Source organism: Onychostruthus taczanowskii, unplaced genomic scaffold, assembly GCF_017590055.1.
Source record: "Onychostruthus taczanowskii isolate IOZ18803 unplaced genomic scaffold, ASM1759005v1 scaffold1, whole genome shotgun sequence".
NCBI lineage: Eukaryota > Metazoa > Chordata > Aves > Passeriformes > Passeridae > Onychostruthus > Onychostruthus taczanowskii.
In genome coordinates this window covers 14,289,342-14,311,849 of record NW_024496525.1, presented here as the reverse complement: position 1 = coordinate 14,311,849, position 22,508 = coordinate 14,289,342, and the positions used below count along the sequence as shown (strand labels likewise).

General features: G+C 35.3%; 1 protein-coding gene across 5 annotated transcripts in view; it reads left to right on the top strand.

The window, feature by feature from the left end:
* Positions 1-22,508, top strand: part of HEATR5A (HEAT repeat containing 5A) — a 64,674-nt gene that overhangs the window by 4,903 nt on the left and 37,263 nt on the right. For 4 of the 5 annotated variants that reach the window (XM_041397749.1, XM_041397742.1, XM_041397725.1 and 1 more), the window contains exons 2-13: positions 4,141-4,215; positions 5,656-5,902; positions 6,709-6,920; positions 9,716-9,824; positions 10,339-10,488; positions 10,756-10,927; positions 12,909-13,069; positions 15,577-15,832; positions 16,912-17,067; positions 17,749-17,999; positions 20,374-20,485; positions 21,347-21,499. In XM_041397749.1, the coding sequence (XP_041253683.1) occupies positions 5,777-5,902; positions 6,709-6,920; positions 9,716-9,824; positions 10,339-10,488; positions 10,756-10,927; positions 12,909-13,069; positions 15,577-15,832; positions 16,912-17,067; positions 17,749-17,999; positions 20,374-20,485; positions 21,347-21,499 (1,858 nt within the window). In that variant the 5' untranslated portion in view covers positions 4,141-4,215; positions 5,656-5,776. Of the gene's footprint in view, positions 1-4,140; positions 4,216-5,655; positions 5,903-6,708; positions 6,921-9,715; positions 9,825-10,338; positions 10,489-10,755; positions 10,928-12,908; positions 13,070-15,576; positions 15,833-16,911; positions 17,068-17,748; positions 18,000-20,373; positions 20,486-21,346; positions 21,500-22,508 lie in introns of those variants that run through there. The other variant, XM_041397758.1, reaches the window with a different exon arrangement.

Sequence of the window (22,508 nt, the reverse complement as noted above, 5' to 3'; positions counted from 1 at the left end):
AACTCATTTAAGCTGAAATTTTAGTTTTTTATTATTCCTTATGAAATCACTGAGATTCTGTAATTGTTGTTTATTTAAATCAGATTATTTCTGTGTGTGCTATAAATTTCCTGGGCTGTCATATCTCCCATTTGAAATTGCTGGAGTTTGAACCTGTGCTTTTTGCCTTCTCCAGACCTGGATGACCTCTTTATTTTTTTGCCTACTAGTATAAACAGTACACTGTAACTCTTGGATTTTGGTCTATTTCATTTTGGTTTCATTCATTAGTAGCTGCGTTTGGCTGGTGCTTTAAGGTTTTTCCGCCCAGCTGGCAAAGACCATCATACTCAGTTTGTCTTGTCAGAGATAAGTCCAAGGGAGCTGGGCGGGAGTTTTGTTTATGTTTGGAAGACACTGAGCAGGTACGTGCAAGGGTGTAACAAAGGTTTGAGCATCGATGTCTCCCCGTGCAGTCAGCTCACATGCACTGCTAACGATCATCCCATTAAACTTTTAAACAGTGCTGCAGGAGTAACATTGATCTCAGCTGTTAATGGCTGGAATTAAACGTGTCGGGCTGGAAGGCTTTCTCTTAAACGTGTTGGTTCGCTTGTTAGGCAGATGATAATAAATCTTGCTTTCTGAAGAAAAGAACGTGGATGTGAAGTCAGTTAAAATACCACTTCAGTGGTGCAGTGAGGGTCATCTTGGAGATAGCAAATGTGCTTCAGCTCTGGTTTTCAGCAGTGGGATGGTTGTGGCATTGATTGTGTAGTCAGCCCAATGGCAGCTGTTAGGAGAACACTGGTGGTTGTTATTATTACTGGTCATTTTTCATCTTAATCATTTATTATTTTTACTGTTACTTATTACTGTCAATGAGTAACAGCTATAGTTCCTTAGAGGAATACTATGCACTTCTGTCTCTGCTAGATTAGTCATTGATACAAAATTGAATCCACAGGTTTATTACCTTATATCAGATTTAGTGCAGAATTATGTTACTACTTTAGAAATTAGAAAGATATAAATAATTTTTATTAAGGTAAGTGGCACTTTATTTTCTTCACTACAATGTAGGTATAAAGGACTTAGACCCTCACCTAGATCTTGACTGTGCATTAGATCCTCACCTGAGTGTCACGCTTGGAGAACTGAGGTTGATCAGATTTCTGTTTGAGCAGCACTTGTTCTTATCAAAGAGAGACAAACTGGTGGATCAGAAATCAAATGTGAAAAATTTTAAAAGAAAAGAAATTTGTAAGTACAAACTTGGTCTGTGGAATAATTTCCATTACTTATGTCACTACTCGTTATTGAAATAATGAGTCATAGTTTGAAGGCTGATTTTAATGAGAGATCAGTTAGGAATTTGCTATATTGCAGATTACTTTTTTTTGGTACTTCCTATTTTTTTGTGCGTAAGCAAAATATGCCAAGAGTTGGAAGAAAGAGGAAGAGTGAAGTTCATTAAGTTGCCATTATTGCTCATGGCTTTTTCATTGGTAATATTATAATTTTTGACTTAAATTTCCATGTGAAAGATACACAGCACACTGTGGTCTGCTTCCCTCATCTTTTAAAGCCTGAGGAGATTACCTAGCTTGGAATGAGCTTGATCCACATAGCAGATCTATTCAGGTTTTTTACTCTGTTATAACTTTATCATGGGTGGTCTGTTGGTTCTCATATTTGAAAGACAGTAGCTAAAGGCAGCTACTCAGATCAGTCTTACCCTGGATGCTTCAGCTTTTATTTAAAAACTACAGGTCCCTTTTTTCTTATTATGGTTTGTCAGAAACTTCAGTACAGTTGCTGTTGCCTTTTAATGCTTGATGCACCCTGTATTCCTTTCAATTTGCAGGGTGACATTCCATTTAGTGCTTGCTCCAAGAGCTTTTCTGAGCTCTTTTCTGACCAGTCTTGAGCAATCCTACTTGTCAAGTTGGCAGGTGATAAATGAAAAAAAATTTTTAGTAGTAAGTAGGAACAACTTCTGCCTTGGCCAATAAATCTTTGTGCCAGTTTTGTAGCATTGTATAAAAGTAAAATAAACTTAGCTCACAGGAAAAAAAAGAGGGATTTTTGATTACTGTGTTCTTGTAGTACTGATGGGAAAGTAATTCTTGTAACTGCTCCAGTTACCTAAAGACAAAACCAAAAGGACGGTGCATCATGTTGGTTGGCAAATGAAGATTTCATCAGGCATGTATGCCTTTTTGTTTTGGTTGATTAGCATAGCGTACATCTCAATTAAATTTCACATTTTTTCACATTTCTTTTTCATATTGAGAAGCATCAAAATTATAACACTGGGGGGAAAGCACTGTCAAATAATTCAGCATTTCTAAATGCAGGTTTCTTGTAAATAGAGGTGCATCTTTACATGCTGAAGCTGTGCTTGCATTGATTTTCTGGGGCTGAGGATAGCCAAGAAGCTCCAGTTGTTGACAGAACATTCACTCTTTCCTGGTGCTTGACCAGCCCAGAGCCTCGCTGTGCCTCGCCTCCAATGAGAGCAGAGTCCCATCCGTGTCTGGACAGTGTGGCTTTGGGTTTGATGTTTTCTTCTCCTTAGAAATTGCCTGGAAACATCTTGTGTACATAACAAGGACACAGTTATTATTAATCAAATGCAGCTCGTTCCCAAGTTCTGTGCTGGTGTTCAGCTTTGCACTGTGAGCACTGTGCCTTTTGCTCTGTTCTCTGCAAAACCTGTATGCTGCTGGAGAACTTAATGCCCTACATTCTTGGCCTGCTTCTCCCAAGTTTGTATGCATGTGCCCTTCTTTTATCATTACTTTTGAAACTTCATGAGTGTCCCTGGTGTGCAGGCTTACAGCTTATTAAAGGGAATAAGTGTTTGAAGGGAATAAGTTTTTTGCATAGGATAGGGAGTGTGCTGCTTTCTATACAGGTTCATGAAATAGAGGTTTTCTTGTTTATTAGCAGTGGAAAGACCAGGTCTGGTATTTTTTAATTATTTTTTTTCCTGCATGGACAGATCTGTTTCTACAAAACTAATCCTTGCATAGTAAGCACAGCCTTTGTAATTCAGTCCTAATAGTCTTTTTTTTTTTTTTTGAGAAATGGTAGTGTTTCTGGTCATGTTAGCAGGTGTTCATTATAAAGATCTGCAACTACAGCACAACATTATTTATTTTTTTAATTTAAGCTAAAAATAAATACATTTATATTGGTTTTGCAAGCGTGTGCTTATACAATTGGAGTGTTTCATTTAGAAACAAGTTACAATCATAACTTGATTTGATGTTGCTTAGGGCTTTGTCCAGTCAAGTGTTAGAAACCCCTGAGGGTGCAGGTTCTCCAATATCTCAACACCGGTCCCAGTGGCCAATAATCCTTACAGTGAAAATCTTTTTTTCTATCAGGAGGTAAGCTTCCTTGTTTTTATTACGAAGTAAAGAATCTGTCTTCATCCACTTGGTCACCTACCCTTTTGAAGGCTGTGAGGTAATCTTGAACCTTTTCTTCAGTAGTCTGAACACTGGTTTACCAGGCAAAAAGAAGTCTGAATTACTCTGATATCTACATGTGCTTTTTATTTGTTTTCAGCTTCAGTCTTTTGAAGAGTGATTGAAAAGTGAATGCCTTTAAAATAACATGCAACATGTATTTTATGTCCTACCAGAATAAGTTCAAGTTGAATGAGTTTTGAAAGGAAGTATTTTTGCCTGTGAATTCTAATATGAAAATTTTATCTGGAGGCCAGGAGAATGGATTGATAATCCTCATGTCATGTATTGATAGTAATGTACATGAATTTTTCAGAACAGTTGAATCACCTTTGACAGTTCCGCTGGTTGTTGGATAATCTTTGTAGAAAATTATTGTGGTTATAATGCTGTTTGAACTTACTTTTTACTGGTTTAGAATTAAACTGAGTTAACAAAACAGAAATGAGAAAGGTGATTTCAGTAGTTAAATTACCCCAGTTGTATGGTGTGTCTGTCAAATTTAAATGTAGCATATAGGGAGCTAATAATATTCATGGAAGTCTGGTCTTTTTGGGTGAGCTGTTACTTAATAAACATTGTTGGTATTGCAAGACTTTGGAGTTCTTGTTTTCTGTAGAAACAGTTGTGTCTTATATGCTTTAATTCCTAACATTGAACTTTGTATTAATTATTTTCCTAGAAAATTGAGCCTTTAACATCCTTTATACAAAAGCCTGGAGCAGCAGAGAGATAATGAGGAGAAATTATCTGCTAGGTGAGTTAAGTGCCAATGTCTGACAGCAAACTGATCTTTTCAGTCGGGGAAAACAATCGTGGGTTGTAATCCTGAGATGGGTATATAAATTGGATAAGTTGCTGTGCTTGTAGGTGGTTTAGATATGGTAGACATTAGAGCAGGCCTTGGGTGAGAGGAAGAAAGGAGCACTTGTGACTTACACGTGTCTTTTTCATGCTAAGCAGTAATGAAACTGTACACTTAATCCTACTTTTTTTTGTATGTTTCAAAAATGTGAGGATAGAGCTAAACTCTGTGAGTGTTGTAGGAATGAGATAACTGAACTGTGAACTTCTATGTACCTAGGCAGAAAAAATATGTACAGGTATAATGTGCTATGTATATTTAGATCTGCTTGCCATTTTATAGTGTGGTGTCTTGTCAAGCTGCTTGGTATTTCAGGTAGATTTGAAGTGACAGTTCATGATGATAAATTAAATGTGACTAATTTTTTTTTTGAGTAAATTTTACATAACAATGTGTAGCAAGTGATAAAGGTCACCTTCTGCTCTGTGTTTGATGACAACCTGAGTGCTGAATTATTTACCAAAGCTCTGTATTGCCCATCTACTACTTGAGGGATCACTTTACACTATAATATTGTTACTGCATCAGAAAAACTGTGGTCAGCAGTCTCAGTGACCTCTGAAAAGGATAACTTGCTCGGGAGTTTACAATATGGTTGACATTTTACCAGAATCTCCCTGACTGTTTTTATTTGTGACACCTACAGAATATTCTGTTTTATATTTTGAGGCATTTAGTTATTGGGAGGGGGAAGACAACATTAGAAGTATTTTCCATCTTGGTTTGCTTATCAACAATGTGGAAGTTTTCAAATAGTCTGAGAGACAAAAAGAAAACATAGCTTCTTTAGAACTTTGAGTTTCGAAACAGTCTTTTCAGGCTTGGGTTTGGGTTTTTTTTTTCCCAGAAGAGGTTATTCGGTTTGCTCAGCAATGAAATTCTGGGGGCTCTTTATGCCTTGCTTGACACTGAGAATACCAAAAGTGTTCGAATAATATGTCAGCATTTATATTTGTGAATATAATTAACGAGTTTGTTAGTTATTGGTTGTGGCTTTTGCTGCACTTTGTTCTTGATAATAAAATCATTATCTTTGAGGTCAGTTGGTCATTACTTTCAGGTATATGATTAAGGACTAGAAAACCTCACTTCATGCAAAACAAGGTGAAGGAATATCAATCCCGACATACTCAGATGTGTATTTAACTTCAGCTGGCATATTACATCAATGCCATTTTCAAAAACATTTGGTGTTATTAAGGACATCTAAAAACTGCTATAATTTCCTTTTTCTATTAGGCTTCCCTTTGAAATTTTCATTTTAGTAAGTCAAGCATTAATATATATTATGTGATTGTTGACTTTTTATTAACTTTTTTTTTTCCTGTTTAGGTGTTCAGACTTCTGATTTGCCAGATATTAATGAGGAAGAAAACTGATTAATGTAATTTTGGTAGTTCGTTGGATTTTTTTCATTCTGCACTGTTGGGAGATTTGAGGAGAATTTCAAGGAATGGAGTTGGCTCACAGTTTACTGTTTAATGAAGAAGCATATAACCAGCTTGGTGAATTTCAAAAAGCAGAGTTCATTTTTGAATGGTTACAGTTTTTGGAAAAACTTTTACCAATGACTAGCAGAGTAAGTGTAATGAGACTTGAGAAGAAAAGCCTGTCTTTTTATTATTTTGTTTAAAATCAAAGAGCAGCCTGCAATGTTACTTGCCTCATGTCTTGTAAAAGTACATTCAGTGTTAACAGGAGCTTTCTAAATGTTCTTAGTTCTTGGTCACCACCCTTCTAGTGACAGAGCCACTTGTCCTATGAAAGGAATTTTAATTATTTTTAACTCCCATTATTACTGCAAGATTTTGAAGCCCCGTTATGAAGGATGTCAGTAATGCTTCCACCTAATGTTGCACAATTATTTGATGCTTCTCCAGCAAGTAGGAATGTAACATCTTTCTCTTTGTTGTTCTTTAAAAATTTTCCTAATCAAATGATAAAAGATCTGTTTCCAGCCAACTCTCCAATTGTTCGATTCACTGTTTAGTATATATTGAGTAGGTAATGTAGACATGTAAGAGTAAACTAACCAACATATGCTATTTAAGGGTTGTTATTTGTGATGAAAATACATACATGAAAAACAGTGCCAGGTTCTTTTTTTTAAAGAGTGTTAAAAAATGTATATAAGACTGGATAATTGTTTAAGGGAAGTTCTTTCTTTTCTAATGCTCAAGTTTTTGAAACTCAGCTTCTTCTTTAAAGTTCACATACTTGAGATGTCTTTTTTTAAGTATAAAAATGCACAAGAATGTTCATTTGTAGTTCAGAATGTCATTATCAGAATGGTAATAATGAAAAGTAAAGACAATTTTAATTAGTCATCTGTAACTAACTTTTAAATTTAACTGAACTTTAACTGGTTACTGATTTTTTTTCCAGGCTGATATAAGGGAAAACCAGAAGAAACTGGTTGAACAATTGACTTCTTTATTAAACAATTCACCAGGACCTCCTACCAGACGGCTTCTTGCCAAGAATTTAGCTGTACTTTATAGCACTGGAGACACTTTTTCTGTTTACCAAACAATTGACAAATGCAATGAACTCATTCGGAGTAAAGATGACTCACCAAGTTATCTGCCTACAAAACTGTAAGTGTGTTTTTACCCTCAAGCTTCAGATCCAGTAATAACGAGACTGGTTTAAGTGGTGAGATGCATCTGAGTTCACTGCCACAAAATACATCATAAAACAAGGATTGTGCTGGTAGTCCATGTTGTATATGAGCATCAGGAACCAAAAGAGTAGAAGACACCTGGTGGTCTCCAGCCAGACAATTGAAAATCAGGCCAGGGAGAATACCAACAGTGGATAACAGAGTTATGAAAGGGCAGGTGCTTCAAAAACAAGGAAAAGGTAATAATAGCGCTGAGAAGAGCAGTAAAACAGACAAGCAGAACTGCAGGTATAAAAGACAGTTACTGAGTACATTTCTTAATTCAGGTGGGAAACTGAATATAGCATATAGCTAAAAACATCTGAAATGTTTGTAACTAAATACCGAAAGCCTACCCAACAGAGCAGAGAAACATGAACTGCTACTTCAGAATGTGAAGCTAAATCTTTATGTGCAGAAATGTAATGAATAACGTTCATTCCCAAAATTATGCACATCTCTCACTATAGTGAAGCAAATTAAAGATGAAGGTAATAAAGATGAGATAGAAGATAGTAAAGATAGATGAACATCCTTTTGCATTAATGATATGGTGTTGAAAGCAGAGCAGGATCTCTCTTCCTCTTTTACTTTGGATGCTGAACCTGTTTCTGACAACACAAGTAAAGATTCCTGAAAATAGATTTTGCAAGTAGTAAGTTGTATTTTCTTATACCATTTTTTTTCGTTTCTTTGTTCCAGTTGACCTCTTGTACAGTCTTTTGAGTTAGGAATAAGTTTGCTATAAAGGATCTTAGTCTTGCAAAGTAAATTACTGCTATACTACATTCTTAAGAATGATATGCATTAACATTAGAGTTGATTTGTAGTGTGGGACACAGATCTGCAGGTCTTCCCACTCCAGCTGTGATGTGCCACACTGGAGGAAGTGGGTGATGTCAGTACAGCAAGGAGGGATGTGGGAGGCCATTGGCAGTAAAGGAGAAATGGGTGATAAAGCCAGAATGCTGAGTAGTAGCGGGGGAGAGAGAGGTGGCAGTGTACACCACCTGTTCCTGGGTATGTAAGCAGTGGTAAGAAGAGGAAGAAAGAGATGGAGAAAAAGGTAATTGTAAAACATTATTTTCTTAAATAAAGTTTTGGTAAAGGGATTTCTGGTAGAACTGACATGGAGACTACAGGCTACAGAAAATAATTGGAACTACAGAACTGTGTGTTGAGTAAAATCTTTCATCCTAGATTGCAAATATATGAATTATTGGTGTTGAGTGTAGAAAAACTGCTTTTTTTTTGTTTTGTTTTGATCTTGATTAAATGTTGTCTTTGCCATCTGTCCATATTTAGCATGCATGCCCATGTTGTCTCGTAGCACCACTTCACCATCAGTGATCACAATATGTTGATACACCTGGGAGCTCCTTTAAATACAGATTCCAGTGAATTGGTCTCTTATCTCATAGATTATCACTTCTTTCCTATATGTGGAAGATGAAAATGTTTTAGGCAAGCGTTTAAACAAAACCTTAGTTAGGTGTTCATTTGCTACTAAAACTCAGCATGATGTGAATGCTCTGCCAAATGAGGTGAACAGGTCATGCAGCATGAATGCAGCTTATTACTTTATTAAGGGAGAGTACCTGTGACCATCAGATGCTCAGTTTAGAAGGGAAATTGGAAAATTGTAATTTCATGCCCAGGCACACCGTGAACATAATTTAAATCCAAATTGTTGGTGTGTACTGAGTTGGATAAAAGCAATAACAAAAAACAGGTTTTTAGTGAAAGTAATATTGTAGTATGGTAAGAGATAAAGGATACTAGGTTTGTTGTTCTTACTGTACATTCAGGGAATTATTGTAAATATTAAATTTATTTTTTAAATTAAGAATTTATTCAATATGAGAATTTAAAATTATATATGTAGAACTTGAATTCAGTTGGGGAATAAGCAAAATGTTGTTTTGCTGAAGGAGATGCTGAGAAATGTCTACATATTTAAGTAGGCCTGGAAAAGAGCTGAAAGCTGATTAAATGTATAATTCTTTCTCTTTGTATTCAAGAAATTAATTGATTTATAGATCTGTTATAGATCAGTCAATACAAAACCAAAGTGTTTTCATTAACTAATTATTAAAAGGAAAATGCTCTTTCATTAGGCACCCCTTTTTAAAATTTTTTTCCCCCTCAATATTAGCATTTTTTGCCTTTGCTAAAGGAAAGGCCAGTGAGCACACAGAGTCCGTTTGTCAGGTATTTCACCTGAATGCTAAATTCAGAATCTGTCTACAATGAAAGGGATGTGGGTTTATAGTTTTATTTCCTTATTATGTACTGTGATACATAAATGACAGAATTGTAATTACTAGACCATTTGCAGTCTACTGTGAACCATCAAGTTGTAAATAAGCTTTCCCTAACTACTTCTGGCAGCATCTGCTGCAGCATGGCACAGAGCATGCTTAGTAACAAATTAAGGTTTAAAGGTGCATATGAGAACTATTCCTCTTGTAAAATGTCCTGGAAGATTTATTACCTGAATTCTTGTATTATCTAAGTTACTTTAGCAATCCTTGTGTCTGCATTTCTTCTAGAGGGTATGTGCCACATACAGAGCTTTTTTTTTTTTCCCTTTTGATGATCCACTTACATTTTTGGGACATCCTGTTTAGTTATTTTGCTATTTGCACATTGATTACTTCAGTCGTCTTAATCCCTTTCATCTCTTAGTGCATCCATTTTCACGCGTCTTTGGATTTGCTTTTGTTTTAGTGCTGCGGTGGTATGCTTGGGCTATTTATACAAAAAATTGGGAAGAATTTTGGGAAACAGTTTTACTGACACCGTTGGGAATGTGCTTAAAGCAATGAAGAATGCAGAGGTATTGGAACAGCATGTTTAAAAAATGATTGGAAAAATAAAAGGATTTTTACTGCTGGTAGCTGGACCAATGAATAAAAGAAAATGCATGATACCAAAATACAAAAAAAATTGTGAAAAGTCAGATAAAAATCAGTGTCTAAATTCTAAAGAAATACTAGAGTTAATGGATTATGACTATAAAAGGGTGTATCACAGCTTTTCTTTATATGATTTCATGAAAGTTCTTGATAAATTAGAACATTTAATTGCATTATTAATGAGAACATTTTTTCTATAGCTTGTACTTTATATTTTGGGCTTTGTACTTGTAATTATTGCTTTTCAATAGAACATAGAATTACTATTTTCATTTGCTTATAGAGTTTTAGGGTGAGTTATCTGCTTTAACTTATTTCAGTATAAATAGATCTCTATAAGACCCAGCCTTTTCACCTATTTCAGTAGTTGGCGTTTTGTGTTTCCAAGGAGCTTAGGGTTACAAAACTTCAACATTTCTCTTTTTCATTTTTCAGTCTCAAGGTCGCTATGAAATCATGCTTAGTTTGCAAAATATATTAAATGGTTTAGGAGCTGCTGCTATCCCCTGTCACAGAGATATTTACAAAGCTGCCCGATCGTGTTTGACAGATCGATCCATGGCTGTCCGCTGTGCTGCTGCTAAGGTAAACTGCTCCAGTAGCTGTTGTAAGTAGCTCCCTCTCTCTAAAACATAAAATTCTGTTTTAATGATAAATGAACATGGAAGTAGAAACATTCTTTGCTTATGTGTGTTCCTTTGATATTTACTTGGCAGAAAAAAAAAAGTAATTTTAGTATGAAGCAAGGTGCTTATTTTGTTAGGGAGAACTCACTGTATTATATAGCAAATTAAAATTTTTACTGAGTGCTTTTCCATGTCAAAACATTTTTATTTCCCTTTCTTTGTCTAGTGTCTTCTTGAACTTCAGAATGAAGCACTATTTATGTGGACTACGGACCTGGATAGTGTTGTTACCTTATGTTTTAAATCCTTTGAAGGTTCCAATTATGATGTACGATTAGCGGTTTCAAAACTTTTAGGCACATTATTGGCTAGAGCTCTAACATCTAAGCAGATAACAGGTAAAATATATGCTTTCTTTGCTGACTCCTCATCTCTAAAAATCTGTCAGATTATAAGAAACTCAAGTTCTGTTGAAGCCTGAAGTAAAACCACATTGTAAGCTTCTTCCAACTGTTCATATCTCTGGTTTGGTCTTTTTTCTAACTTTTTTCTTGTGAAGTGCTGTTTTTTGGTTGTGTTTATCTGTCTGTCTATCTTCACAAAATAATGAACAATGAAAAGTAGTTAGTAAAACTTTTTCTCCACTATGAGATTGTTGTTGTATGGAGAGAAATTAGTAACTTCAGGAATTGAAAAGCAAGATTGATTTAAGCAGTTTACAAATAATTAAGATTTGAGGCAGTCTCTCTGTCAAACTAAAAAGTTAAGGATACCTTTAAGGTGTTTTTCTGCAGTACTCAATACAGCATCTGGATTGTCAGTGGATAGCAGTGTAATGATGATCAGAAGCAGATATTTGCAGGCAGTTTTGTTCACACAACAGCTATGTAAGTTTTTTCTGATAGACAGGACTTGGGTTGACTGAAGTATCCTGGCACAAAGTTACCATCTCCAATTCTTTGTATGATTCAGACTGAATGGTTTTATTCTTAGAAGCCCCAAGCTAAATGTCTAAGTGTAATCTAAGCAAAATATAACAGGATGCAGAATAAGTGTGATTCAGACTGATTGTTCTGCTTTTAATGACAGCAGAGAAGACCTTCAGTGCAACAACCAGCAAATGATAAAATTACATGCCTTTCAGCCCAACTTACTGTCTTTCAAAATACTTGAGGCTTTGTATTTTCATTGTAGACTCTGAAGTCTTGGTTTACAAATTATTTCCCCCAGAAATTTTTGGAGAGAATTGCTGTGTTACAGAAAAAAACCCCAGCACTTATCTTTTCTCAATAAAATAAAAAATGTATATTCTGACCTCTTTATAGACTCATTACTTGCCTTTAATCTATGTAAGCAATGTGCTTGTTATTTCTAAGGCTCTAAGATAAGGTTATGTAAGAAGCTTATAAATTATTTGGTTGGCTATTTCAAGGAGTTTCGTCCTTATTTTAGTTATTTTTAGTTAAAAAGAAGTTAGAGCTAAGTGGGGCAGAAGCTGGAGGGGGACTAGAAGGGGCTGGAGGAGACATGGAGGGAGCAGCACATGAAGAAATTTGTACTCCTGTAATTTGTGTATTGTGTCTGACAGCCTGCTGATATTGAGGGGACTTTGTTTAATTTTTTTTTCTGGACATCTTTATCTCCAATCGTCTCATTCCTTTTCTTATTTGAATCCTTGAAAGAGAATGAAAAATGCAGTGAAAATATTAGGTCAGTTTTCACAGTGTGCTGTCATCGTGCTAAGCTTACATGTACATGTCCCAGCATGGATTTTAAATAAACTTTCTATCAAGAAGTAAAGCATTGGAATAGGAATTGGGGATGGATAATTTTCCTAAACAATTGCAAGCATATTTTATTTTTCTCACTCTTTTAGAGAACTATCTTAATGCTAAGGTAACTTGATATTTTTTGTAAGAGGACCTGTAGCTGTGTCTTTACCTGGCTAAGTGTAGTAGAGGGGTATCTGCCCCGTCTGAGGTTTGGAATAGAGGTTGTGTTTGCTGGTAAGCTGGAATATGTAAGAACCAGGGCTTTCAGGAAGCTGTGGGGTGGTAGGAGTAGACCTTACAGACCTTTTTGCAGAGGGAGCATATATGGTAAATACTGAGGGTGGTTAAATATAAGTATGCATATTAAGTAATGACTTAAAGGTAGTTAAAACAGAAAAACTTGAGAAATATTGTGTTTTGCTGGAGCACTGAGAGCTAACATGTCCTAGTTTCTGTTGTGAAGTTATGCTCAAGCAGTATTTGGATTTGATTGTGCTACTGAGTTTGTGCAAATTATTTTTACTAAAATTGAGAGAGTTGAATCTCTACTTCTAAAATGTAGCAAGATTTTTGAACTATTTCTCTAAAGATGTGCATCTATTCTTAGCATCCACCAAGCATAACTTCCGCAGAATCTCTTTGGAAGATGCGATGGAGCTGTTGGGAACTGGATTTCTGCGTGGAAGTTGTGGATTTCTACGAGCCAGTGGTGATATGTTGAAAGGGACCAGTTCAGTCAGCAGAGATGTTAGAGTTGGAGTCACCCAGGTTTGGATTACATCAGTTATGATTTTCTGAGATTGCCAAACATTTGTATAATTGCTTTGCTCTGTATATACATCTTCTTTCATCCTTTTTTTGTATTGGTAATGAGATGTATGTATTTCAAAATAACGATTTAAGTCTTGAGTCACAATAGAAAGAAAAGAAGAAAAGGTTTCTGACGTTGCTTATTGTTTCCCAGAGAGTGTGACATTTTAAAAATTAAATATGTACTACTTGTGAAAGCGTCACATATATGAATTTCAAATGAGTAATATAAATAAATTCGTCAATTTTTTAATTTAAAACTTATTTCCTTACATTTGGAAATTAAAGGGAGAAGTTAGAAGAAATGTTTGAACTTGAAATAGTTTCCTTCTGTATAGGGAACTCCAAGTCTAGTTCTGAAAAGATGGTTCTGCTTTGAGGAAGTGCTTGAAAAGTAAGGAAAACAGAATTTAGTGGAAAAAACCCAGCATCTGTTTTGCTGTGTTCCAGGATGCTCAAAGCATAGAACCTTGTAAACTGAACAGGACTGAAGCCAGGCCATGTAGTGCCTGCTGGTAAAAACAGTACAAAATTTTCGGGTAACATTGGGTTGGCTTCATCCTGCAAATATTATCTTAAATGTAAACATGCTGAATAGTAGATAATCAAATGTGAAACCTGTGACTCAAGACTAAAGGTCATGATGAACATTTATGTACAAGTAGCTGTGATTATTTTACTATGTTACAGTCCCACAGCTGTATGATAACCACCTTTGCAGTAAGGCAGTTTGTCAGTACGTTTCAACTTCTGTGAAAAAGATCTTTAAATTAGCTTGGATTACTGATACAAGCTGCCAGATTTTGCAGTGAAACAGACAGAAGATGCTACAAATTGTCTTCTATGCTCAGGTAATGCTGAGTGGAAGCATTAACTTTTGGCAGAGAGAACAGAAAAGCTAGGGAACAATAATACCTTGACAGCTATTTGCCTAGAAAATGCATGCCAGAGATTTCCAGGATGTTGTATATACATGATAGTTTTATTAGTGTTCCAGGAATAAATCAGATATCTCTGTTGAATGTTTTGCCTATTTGTTCTGGTTTTTGAAAGTTGACTCCTTTTTCATGTGTATCTATGTTAACACCTGTGCTAGATGGTACACTCATACTGTGCCAGAACAATTTAAATAGTGCAATGTTTCTACAAAATAAAGCTTGAAAAATTGGGAATTTATCAGTGCTTTTGAATAGAAAACACTTGCAGTTAAAAAATGTATTAATTAGTGAGTTGCAGCTTATTATAAATTTAAAAATAAGAAAGGCTCTGAAGATGACTTCTTACATATAGAAGATTTTATATTTGTTCAAGCCAACTTCAAGACAGAGTTTAAAATGAAGCCACGGCAGTATCACTCTTCACAAGTCTTTATCGTATTAAATTCCTCAGGTTTCAAAGCTGTAAAACCAGGGTAATGTACTGGTGCATTGTGATGCCAAAGTAGTATTTGTCAAGAGCAATAAGCTGCAACAGGATCTAATGGTATAATTGTTTTGTCTGCAATAGTTCCCTTTCCTTTACATGAGTAATTTTGTTGTGAATGTTAGACACAAGACAAAGTAGGTATGAGGCAAATACACAAATTGATTGATATAAGCAGTAGTTGAGAGTAGATTGATACAAGCAGTAGTAGAAAGTTCCTTTCTTATGAGGAATTTGGTGTGCTCATTTGCATATTCTCATTTTTTGTATTCTGTTTTCTTGATCTTTTCATTAAAAACATCCAACATACGCACACAGAATGCAATTGTAGGGGAGCTTATTATGTGTCAAAATAAATGGTCTTGTGGTGATTAGGTTTGTAAAGTGATTCTGCATTCTTTCTCTTTGTGATGACAGTCTTTTTATGGTACCTCCATTGCACGGCAAACTATTAAAATTCATTGAGTTGAAGAACAGTGCTTGGGGGCTGCAAATATTCCCTGATTCAGACCCTTTAATAACCAAATTTTCTCTGGGTTATGGGTTATAGTTTTGTAACATAGTAGTTCTTAAAATGCATTCATACATTAAATTTGGGGTTCATGTGCAGAATGTTAAATAGCTGAAAGCTGTTGTTCAGTGAGACCAAACACAATGTTTTACATAACAAGTGCCTGTGCAGGGTAAACTGCCATTTCTCACACTCTGGAATGAGATGACATGGGCAAGCAGCTTGAATAACTTACAGTCAAAGCAGGCTGAATATTACTGGTGCAGAATCACAGAATATGCCAAGTTGGAAGGGACCCATAACAGTTTTGATAGTAATTTAAATTATTTTTAAAAATTTAAATAATACATATTATAAAAAATTGCAGAGTGAGAATGTATGTGATTTATGGATGCATAAATTTATAAATCATTACAGTTTAGTGTTCTAGTTGTGGCAATGTGAAGATTTAAAAAATAAGTATGTAGGATAGTTAGCAGTGAATTTCCACATATTTTGCTCTAAAATATGTTTCTTTTGAAATCTCTTTCAGGCATATGTGGTATTTGTCTCTACACTAGGAGCACAATGGCTTGAAAGGAACTTCTCTGCCTTCCTATCCCATACTCTAGACCTGGTGTCTCAGTCTCACCCTAAGGCCGTTCAGAGTCCGATGGATGCTATCGGCTGTCGCTGCTGTGTTTCATTCATCCTTCGAGCTACAGTAGGAGGCCTGCTTGGGGAAAAGGCTCAGATTGCAGCTGCCAAGGAGATTTGTCAGGCCATCTGGAAACTGAAGAAAGTTGTAGGTATGGGTCTAACAAGATTATCCATTCGGGCCTCTGTTTTTCCTTTTTTAAGTGATTGTCCAACTACCTAATCCAGAATCCACAGAAACAGAATATATAGTACTGATTTATTACCATGATAATGTAGAGGGCTTTTGATGGACTGCTTTGTTTTTAGCTTGGGCTGGTTATTTACTTTGTACCCACATAAGTATATACAGATTTTTTTAACACTCCATTCCTGGCAAATGTAATTTTAACCATTAACAAATGAAATAATTGCAATAATAGTATACAGGCAGTATTGTAAAGTGAGTTAGGTTGGCAGATAATGCATGTCTGGTCAGATCCTGCCTTCCTGTTCAGAGCAGTTAACACTACTGAAGGCTCAAAAAAGAAGCATTTGATCCTAAATGACAAATGAGCATTTCTCCTGAAGAAAACAGATCTCTTGCATGCTAAGGTCTTGTACACTGCTTCCAGAAAAAGCCTCTGATCTTCCACCGTTGTCCTTCTGGAGGAGAAGAAAGAAAATCCTGAACATAACCTGTTGTCATCTGGTGTACATGTTGTATCTGATTTAAATATCTAAATGTTTTGTGTCTAAACAGACATAATGATTTGTGTCTCAAAACATAAACTCTCAAAAAAACATCATGATTTTCTCTCCCTCTTCATTCCATGTCTCTGCCTTCTCACTTGCTTGCTCTTGCAAGATTTCATTCTTTTCTTCCCTTTCTTTTTTCCTACAATGCAGTACAATCGGGCAAGTAATATCAAAGTATTCAAGTTACTTTTGGTAGGGCAGACAATAGCACTCTTCTTGTTAGCTACCGTTCCCCATCATGTAAAGATAAGCAATTTGGTATTTTCCATTTATCCACACTCTTGCCCTTACAGATGTTACTACACCATCCTTTCAGTAAAGGAAATGTACTTGTCTCAGTGAAGGTAGCCCTTTATGAAAACAATAATAAAAATGGTAATGGTAAAAGCTCACTTAGTAATATAAATTACTACTCCTGGCAAAAATATTTCTCCCAGCTGTTAGTTAGATTTTGGTAATGATTTCATGGTGATTTTCTTGTATTTATTATCAGATGCTGCAATAAGTGATGGTAACTTGGAAACAAAAATTAATACAACAGATCTAACAGCAAGTCAGCATGTGCTTGTGTGTGCTCTTCAGGAACTTGGAAGTCTCATTCATGGCTTAGGAACTACAGCAGCACCATTACTGCAAGATTCCAGTACAGGTACAAGCCCTGAATTATTTTGTGAACCAGAGTATAAATTAAATTTATATTTGTTTGTTCACTGTGATCTTCTTTGATTTCTTATGGCTATTCTTCTCGTGTTCAGTCTCCTAACCAGGATCCTCCATAGTTCTTGTGTTATTTTCTGTTTTAATCAAATAAACTTAAAAAAAAAAAAAAAAAAAAAAAAAGTGAGGCTGTAGGAAAATTTCAGACATTGCCCAAAGAGCTCTATATCTTTCCTAACCTGTACAAGAAAGTCATTTAAAAAAAAAAAAAAAGCTTAATTAAATTTTACTCCATTAAGGGTTGTATTTAAATTGCAACACCTCATAATGTTTATAATAAAACAGATTTATCAGGGTACCTTTATTGTTCTTACTTAGCTGCATCTATGGCATGGATTTCTACTTCCTTACAGAAGCTTACAGATATTTTCTATGTATGTTGGGGGATAACAGTGCAATATGTTAGGTTTTCTCCATAATGTTACATTTCATCCAGGATAATTTTTTCTAAAAAGAGCTTAATTATTTAAATTTGTTACAATTATTTAAAAATAAGAAAATAGTACTTTTTCAAGAGAAGTATAGAAATTGGATCATGCTGTTTGCCAGTCCTGTGCTTGTTTGACAATCTGCTTGCTCTTTCTTAAGTGTGTTTGTGCATATTGTTTTTCAGGTGTTCTGGAGGCAGTAATTTCTGTCATTCTTCATCCCAGCATTTCAGTTAGGCTGACAGCAGCGTGGTGTTTGCGCTGTATTGCAGTAGCACTGCCCTCCTATGTGTCCCTGCTGTTGGATCGTTGCATTGAACGACTCAGTGCTTTGAAATCCTGCCCAGAAGCAGTAACTGGCTATAGTTTTGCTGTTGCTGCTTTGCTGGGTGCAGTAAAACATTGTCCTTTAGGAATTCCACATGGAAAAGGGAAGGTATGGCATGAATACTTTTCGTATAGGCTGTTGTTATATTTTTTTGCAGTGGTATTTGCATGTTTTCTTTGTGACTGATCACAATACCCAGTGATACTGATGGGATACTTTGGTTCGTCAAGAAGAGGACTTTGAAGCATACCATGACTCAAATAAGCACGTGTTTTTCTCACATATATCAGGAGCAGAAATTCCTGTTTCTTGGGAATGACTCTCAGGTATACAGGGTAGTCAGTGCTTACAGCAATAATTGCAGTTATGGATTATCTTGAAAATCTTTGGTCAAGTCCAACCGATAGACACTTTTGTTTTGTTTTACAGAATATAACAGAAATCAGCTTGTTGCATTAACTCAGTCTAAGATGCCAATCTCCTCACTAGTGCAGATAGAAGATGCTGTGCTCTGAAGTTTTAAGGATATGCAGCTGTAGAAATAAAGACTGGGGGAAGGAGCTGTTTCCATCTTAATGGCAACTTTATCCACTGAGTTACTCATGTTTGGAAAACTATGGTGGATCAGAAATGTCAGCAGTATGTGCTAATTTTTTTGCATAATGTAGAAACTTACATTCTTTCTTCTGGAAATAGCTGTTTCAGCATCAGTGGACATTGAGAACATTCTGGACATCAGAGACTGATGAACTTTTCCTTGTGATTGCTGAAGATCATGCAGAGAGAACAAAATGAATGGAGTTTGCCTACTTTTATAGATAAGAAGTGGCATTCAAATACTATGTACCTAAGCAGAGCTGAAGTTTCTGTTTAACAGAGAAACAGAATTCTTAATAAAGATTTCTTTTAGAGGAATATAATAGGATGAAATAGGGCTAGGGAGGAGGTATGGGAGGGCACAAAAAAAGATGTGGGAAGAACACTGTATTCAGTACTAAGCTGGCTGGGGGAAGAACAGAACAGTTGACAAAAGCCCTTTTCTGCTCTCTCCTAGGAACACTGCCAGATTCCAGACTAGTTTCTCTTCTGAGGAGCAGAAAGAGACCAGTGTTGAGTAGAGCAGTTTTGACAAGGAAATATCAAACATAGACAATAGTGATTTGTAGAGAAGCTGTTCTATATTAATGGATTGTCCTTTGAGAGGGCAGTTAGAGTTGCAGGTGGAACCTAAAGAAAATAAAGTAATTAGTGAATTTATATATATTTAACATTCTGTTCTATTGCTTATAATTCAGTTTTTAAAAATTCTTCAAATATCAGGCATTCCTCCTAGTACACAGAGAAAAATTGTCAGAAACAATTAAAATACATCCATTCTAGCATGTATGCTTTATAGGTAGCGTAAGTATACTAAGTCTTTTAGTGATTTTTAGTAGTAAAATTTAAAAAAAGGTACTGTTTTAATTTATAATCAAATGTATTAACTCTAGCAGGAATCTATACAAATACATTTCTTCTTTTACAACCACTTGGTAGCATTGTGGAACTGGGAAAACTAATGCTTTCAGATTGGAAAAAATATGTCAAATGAAGTTTTGGAAGTGTAAAAATCTCGAACATTAACGAAGCAAACTTTCATGTGCAACCTTTCATAACATTTTAAGTGTGAAAAGAATTTGTATAAGGATGTTTGTTAAACTGAAGCCTTTCAATTATACTTTTGATAATGACACTTCTTACTTGGAATACTGACTTATGAGCAGTTTATTTTGGAGACTGGATGTAATGCAAGATGTAAGATATTTTTTAGCATATGTGAAACATAATTGAAGCAAACTACATGCAGAATACTTAGAGCATTTGTAGCCATTCTGTGGTAATTGTACATGGACACAAGGGTGTTCCTCAGTGTATGTTGTAGGTACCTTTTGGTAACAAGTGGAGTCACCTTGCATTTAGCACATAGTGGGCATGTGCAGTTATTCTGGAGCAGCTAAAATAGGATTAATTCTAACTACACTATTTTAATTTATTTGTCAGTCATACCATTTGTTGAATTGAAAAATAGTCAGAGAGAATGGTAGACTTTATTCTGCAGCAGGGATAAAAAACATAATTACCACTCTCAACCCTTTTTCTGAGCTGTAATTTATAGATGTCTTGCATACATTGTGACATAAACAGAATATCAGAACACCTGTATCCTTCCAATGCAGGTTCCTGTGGAAATTATACTGCTGATAAAGGAGAGGGTACAAAGCAGCAAAGGAATTTGTGTAGTACTCCAGAGAACTGGCCAGACTAGTACTGAAGTCAGGAAGTGCAACTTCATGAGCTTGAGTTTATTGCCATAGTGTAAGAGGAAGATGCCACTCTTCCTCTGGGAGCAAGAGAATAGGATTAAGTATTACATCAAATAGTATTGAAAAAAAACTAGTAGTTACCAAAATGTGATTCTCTGTTTTTCTCTTTTACTTTGAAGGTAATCATGACAGTAGCAGAGGATTTGTTGTGTTCTGCTTCTCAGAACAGTCGCATTTCACTGCAGCGAATGCAGGCTGGATGGCTCTTGATAGGTGCTCTCATGACATTAGGTAGTAGCTTTCTACAATTCTTCTTAATCTGCATTAAGGTGTTCAGTGCTCTGTCTCTGATTTTTTTGTTTGAGGTTTTGTCTAATTTACTGGTGCAAAATAATTTTTAAAACCCCAAACGGTGAAATATTTAGAAAACCTTTCTGAGATAAAAATGTTATCTCGTTCAAATTTACTATTGGGTGTTCATTGGGAGTGGTGTCAGAAAAATAGTGATTGGAGTGGGACTGCTATTAATTAAATGTAGATAATAAATTTCAAAGTGAATCTAACCAAATGTTCTAGTGTTCATGAAGAATTTTAAAATAAAAAAATGAGCTAATACTTTGTATTTCCCTCTTGTTAAGCGTTTGAAATCTTACAGAACTTTTAAAGGTGTATTACTGGTCAGATTATTGACTGTGATCAATAAAGTACTAATCAAGAATGTATTTTATTGGCTTTGGTCATATATTTAATGTTTTCAGGTATTACTTCTGCCCAGCAACACCCTTTTTTTTTTTTTTTTTAATTTGTTAACATTGTTATACTTAATTAACCTAAAACAAGTGTTTGCTTTTCTGAACTTTACTGTTGATCTTTTATGCTGGTGATCCACAGGGTCTGTACTTTGTACCAAACAGACATTGTGGTTGGTTTGGTAATGTACTAGTAAATGTGTCAATGGGTATGTAGTTATATATGATAAATAAGTACCAAAACAGTAAATATTTGAGAAATTATATGTGATAAGGCTGGGAAAGTAGCATATGGTTTAGTTCACTCCTGCAAAGATTTTGTGAACACAACAAAAAAAGAGAAGGAAAGAAAAGTTAGTTTTATTAATCCTTGCATTGGTCTGACAGCTGCCAATGTTTACAGGTCCTGCAGTTGTCCAACATCATCTGCCACGGATCCTGTTACTGTGGAAGTGCATCTTTCCATCATCTCCTAAAGACCTGGAAACAGAGAAGACACGAGGAGATGCATTTACCTGGCAAGTAACACTGGAAGGTCGTGCTGGTGCCCTCTGTGGTAAGCAGGATTTACTGTCTTTCTCTGCATATTTATAATTGGGCTCTTAGTTAATTTTCTTTCTGAAGGAACAAGAACACTTCATACTGATTTTTTATGGTAAAGGCTATATTTGCTTCCTATATAGCATACATGCTTGTATATCAATGTTTATGTATATGTTTCATTTTGTAGGGAAAAAACCCTAACAAAAGAAACAAACAAAAAACCAACCAAACAAAAAAACCCGAGAGAGTTTTTCCTCTCCTTCTTCTAATGAGTTTATTTTCAAGCAATAAATGATAATCAGAAAGGTTGCTTCTCTTGTTTAGCAAACAAATCACAACAATGACTGAAGATCCAAAGCAGGGTATGTTCTGTTGTTTATACAGTCTATTGTATTTGGAAAATAGTGGTTCTGTTTTCTGCAAGCAACTTACAAAATAGAATTGGTGAGTCATTCAAACATGTTTGTGAAAGTCAAAGGACGTGGGTAAAAATTACAATTAGGTAGTTGCGATTCTCAGCCAGGAAAGAGCACTTTGAATGTGTTTGCTCTCTGGTAGGTCGCAATTGTTTATCATGAAATGCTGTGAATGTGGGGTTTCAAGAAAATACCCCAGTGATCTTCAAATACTGAACGTGTTTCAGTCTTGTATTCTAGAGTACTAAAGGGTGCTTGGCTTTCCAGAAATGTGAACCCTGGTATAGTAAGCACCCCTCTGTCTCAGTACTAAGATATATCACAAAGTGTGGAATTCAATAGTTATTTCGTTTTAGAAGTACGTAAACAATTAACCTTTAAATATCTTTTCTTTAGAAAATAGGTACTTAACATGGTATATTCTCTAGGTGCTTTTGGAAATGAAACTCAGGTTTAGTTTTCTGTAAATTATATGCATATTAATTGGATCCTGGAGTATAGTAATTGAACTAAATTTTAATGGAAAACTAGTGAAGTTAGCAGTAAGCATTTGATCATCCTCCTTTTTTTTTTTTTAATAATTATTATGGAATTATTTGAAGTTCA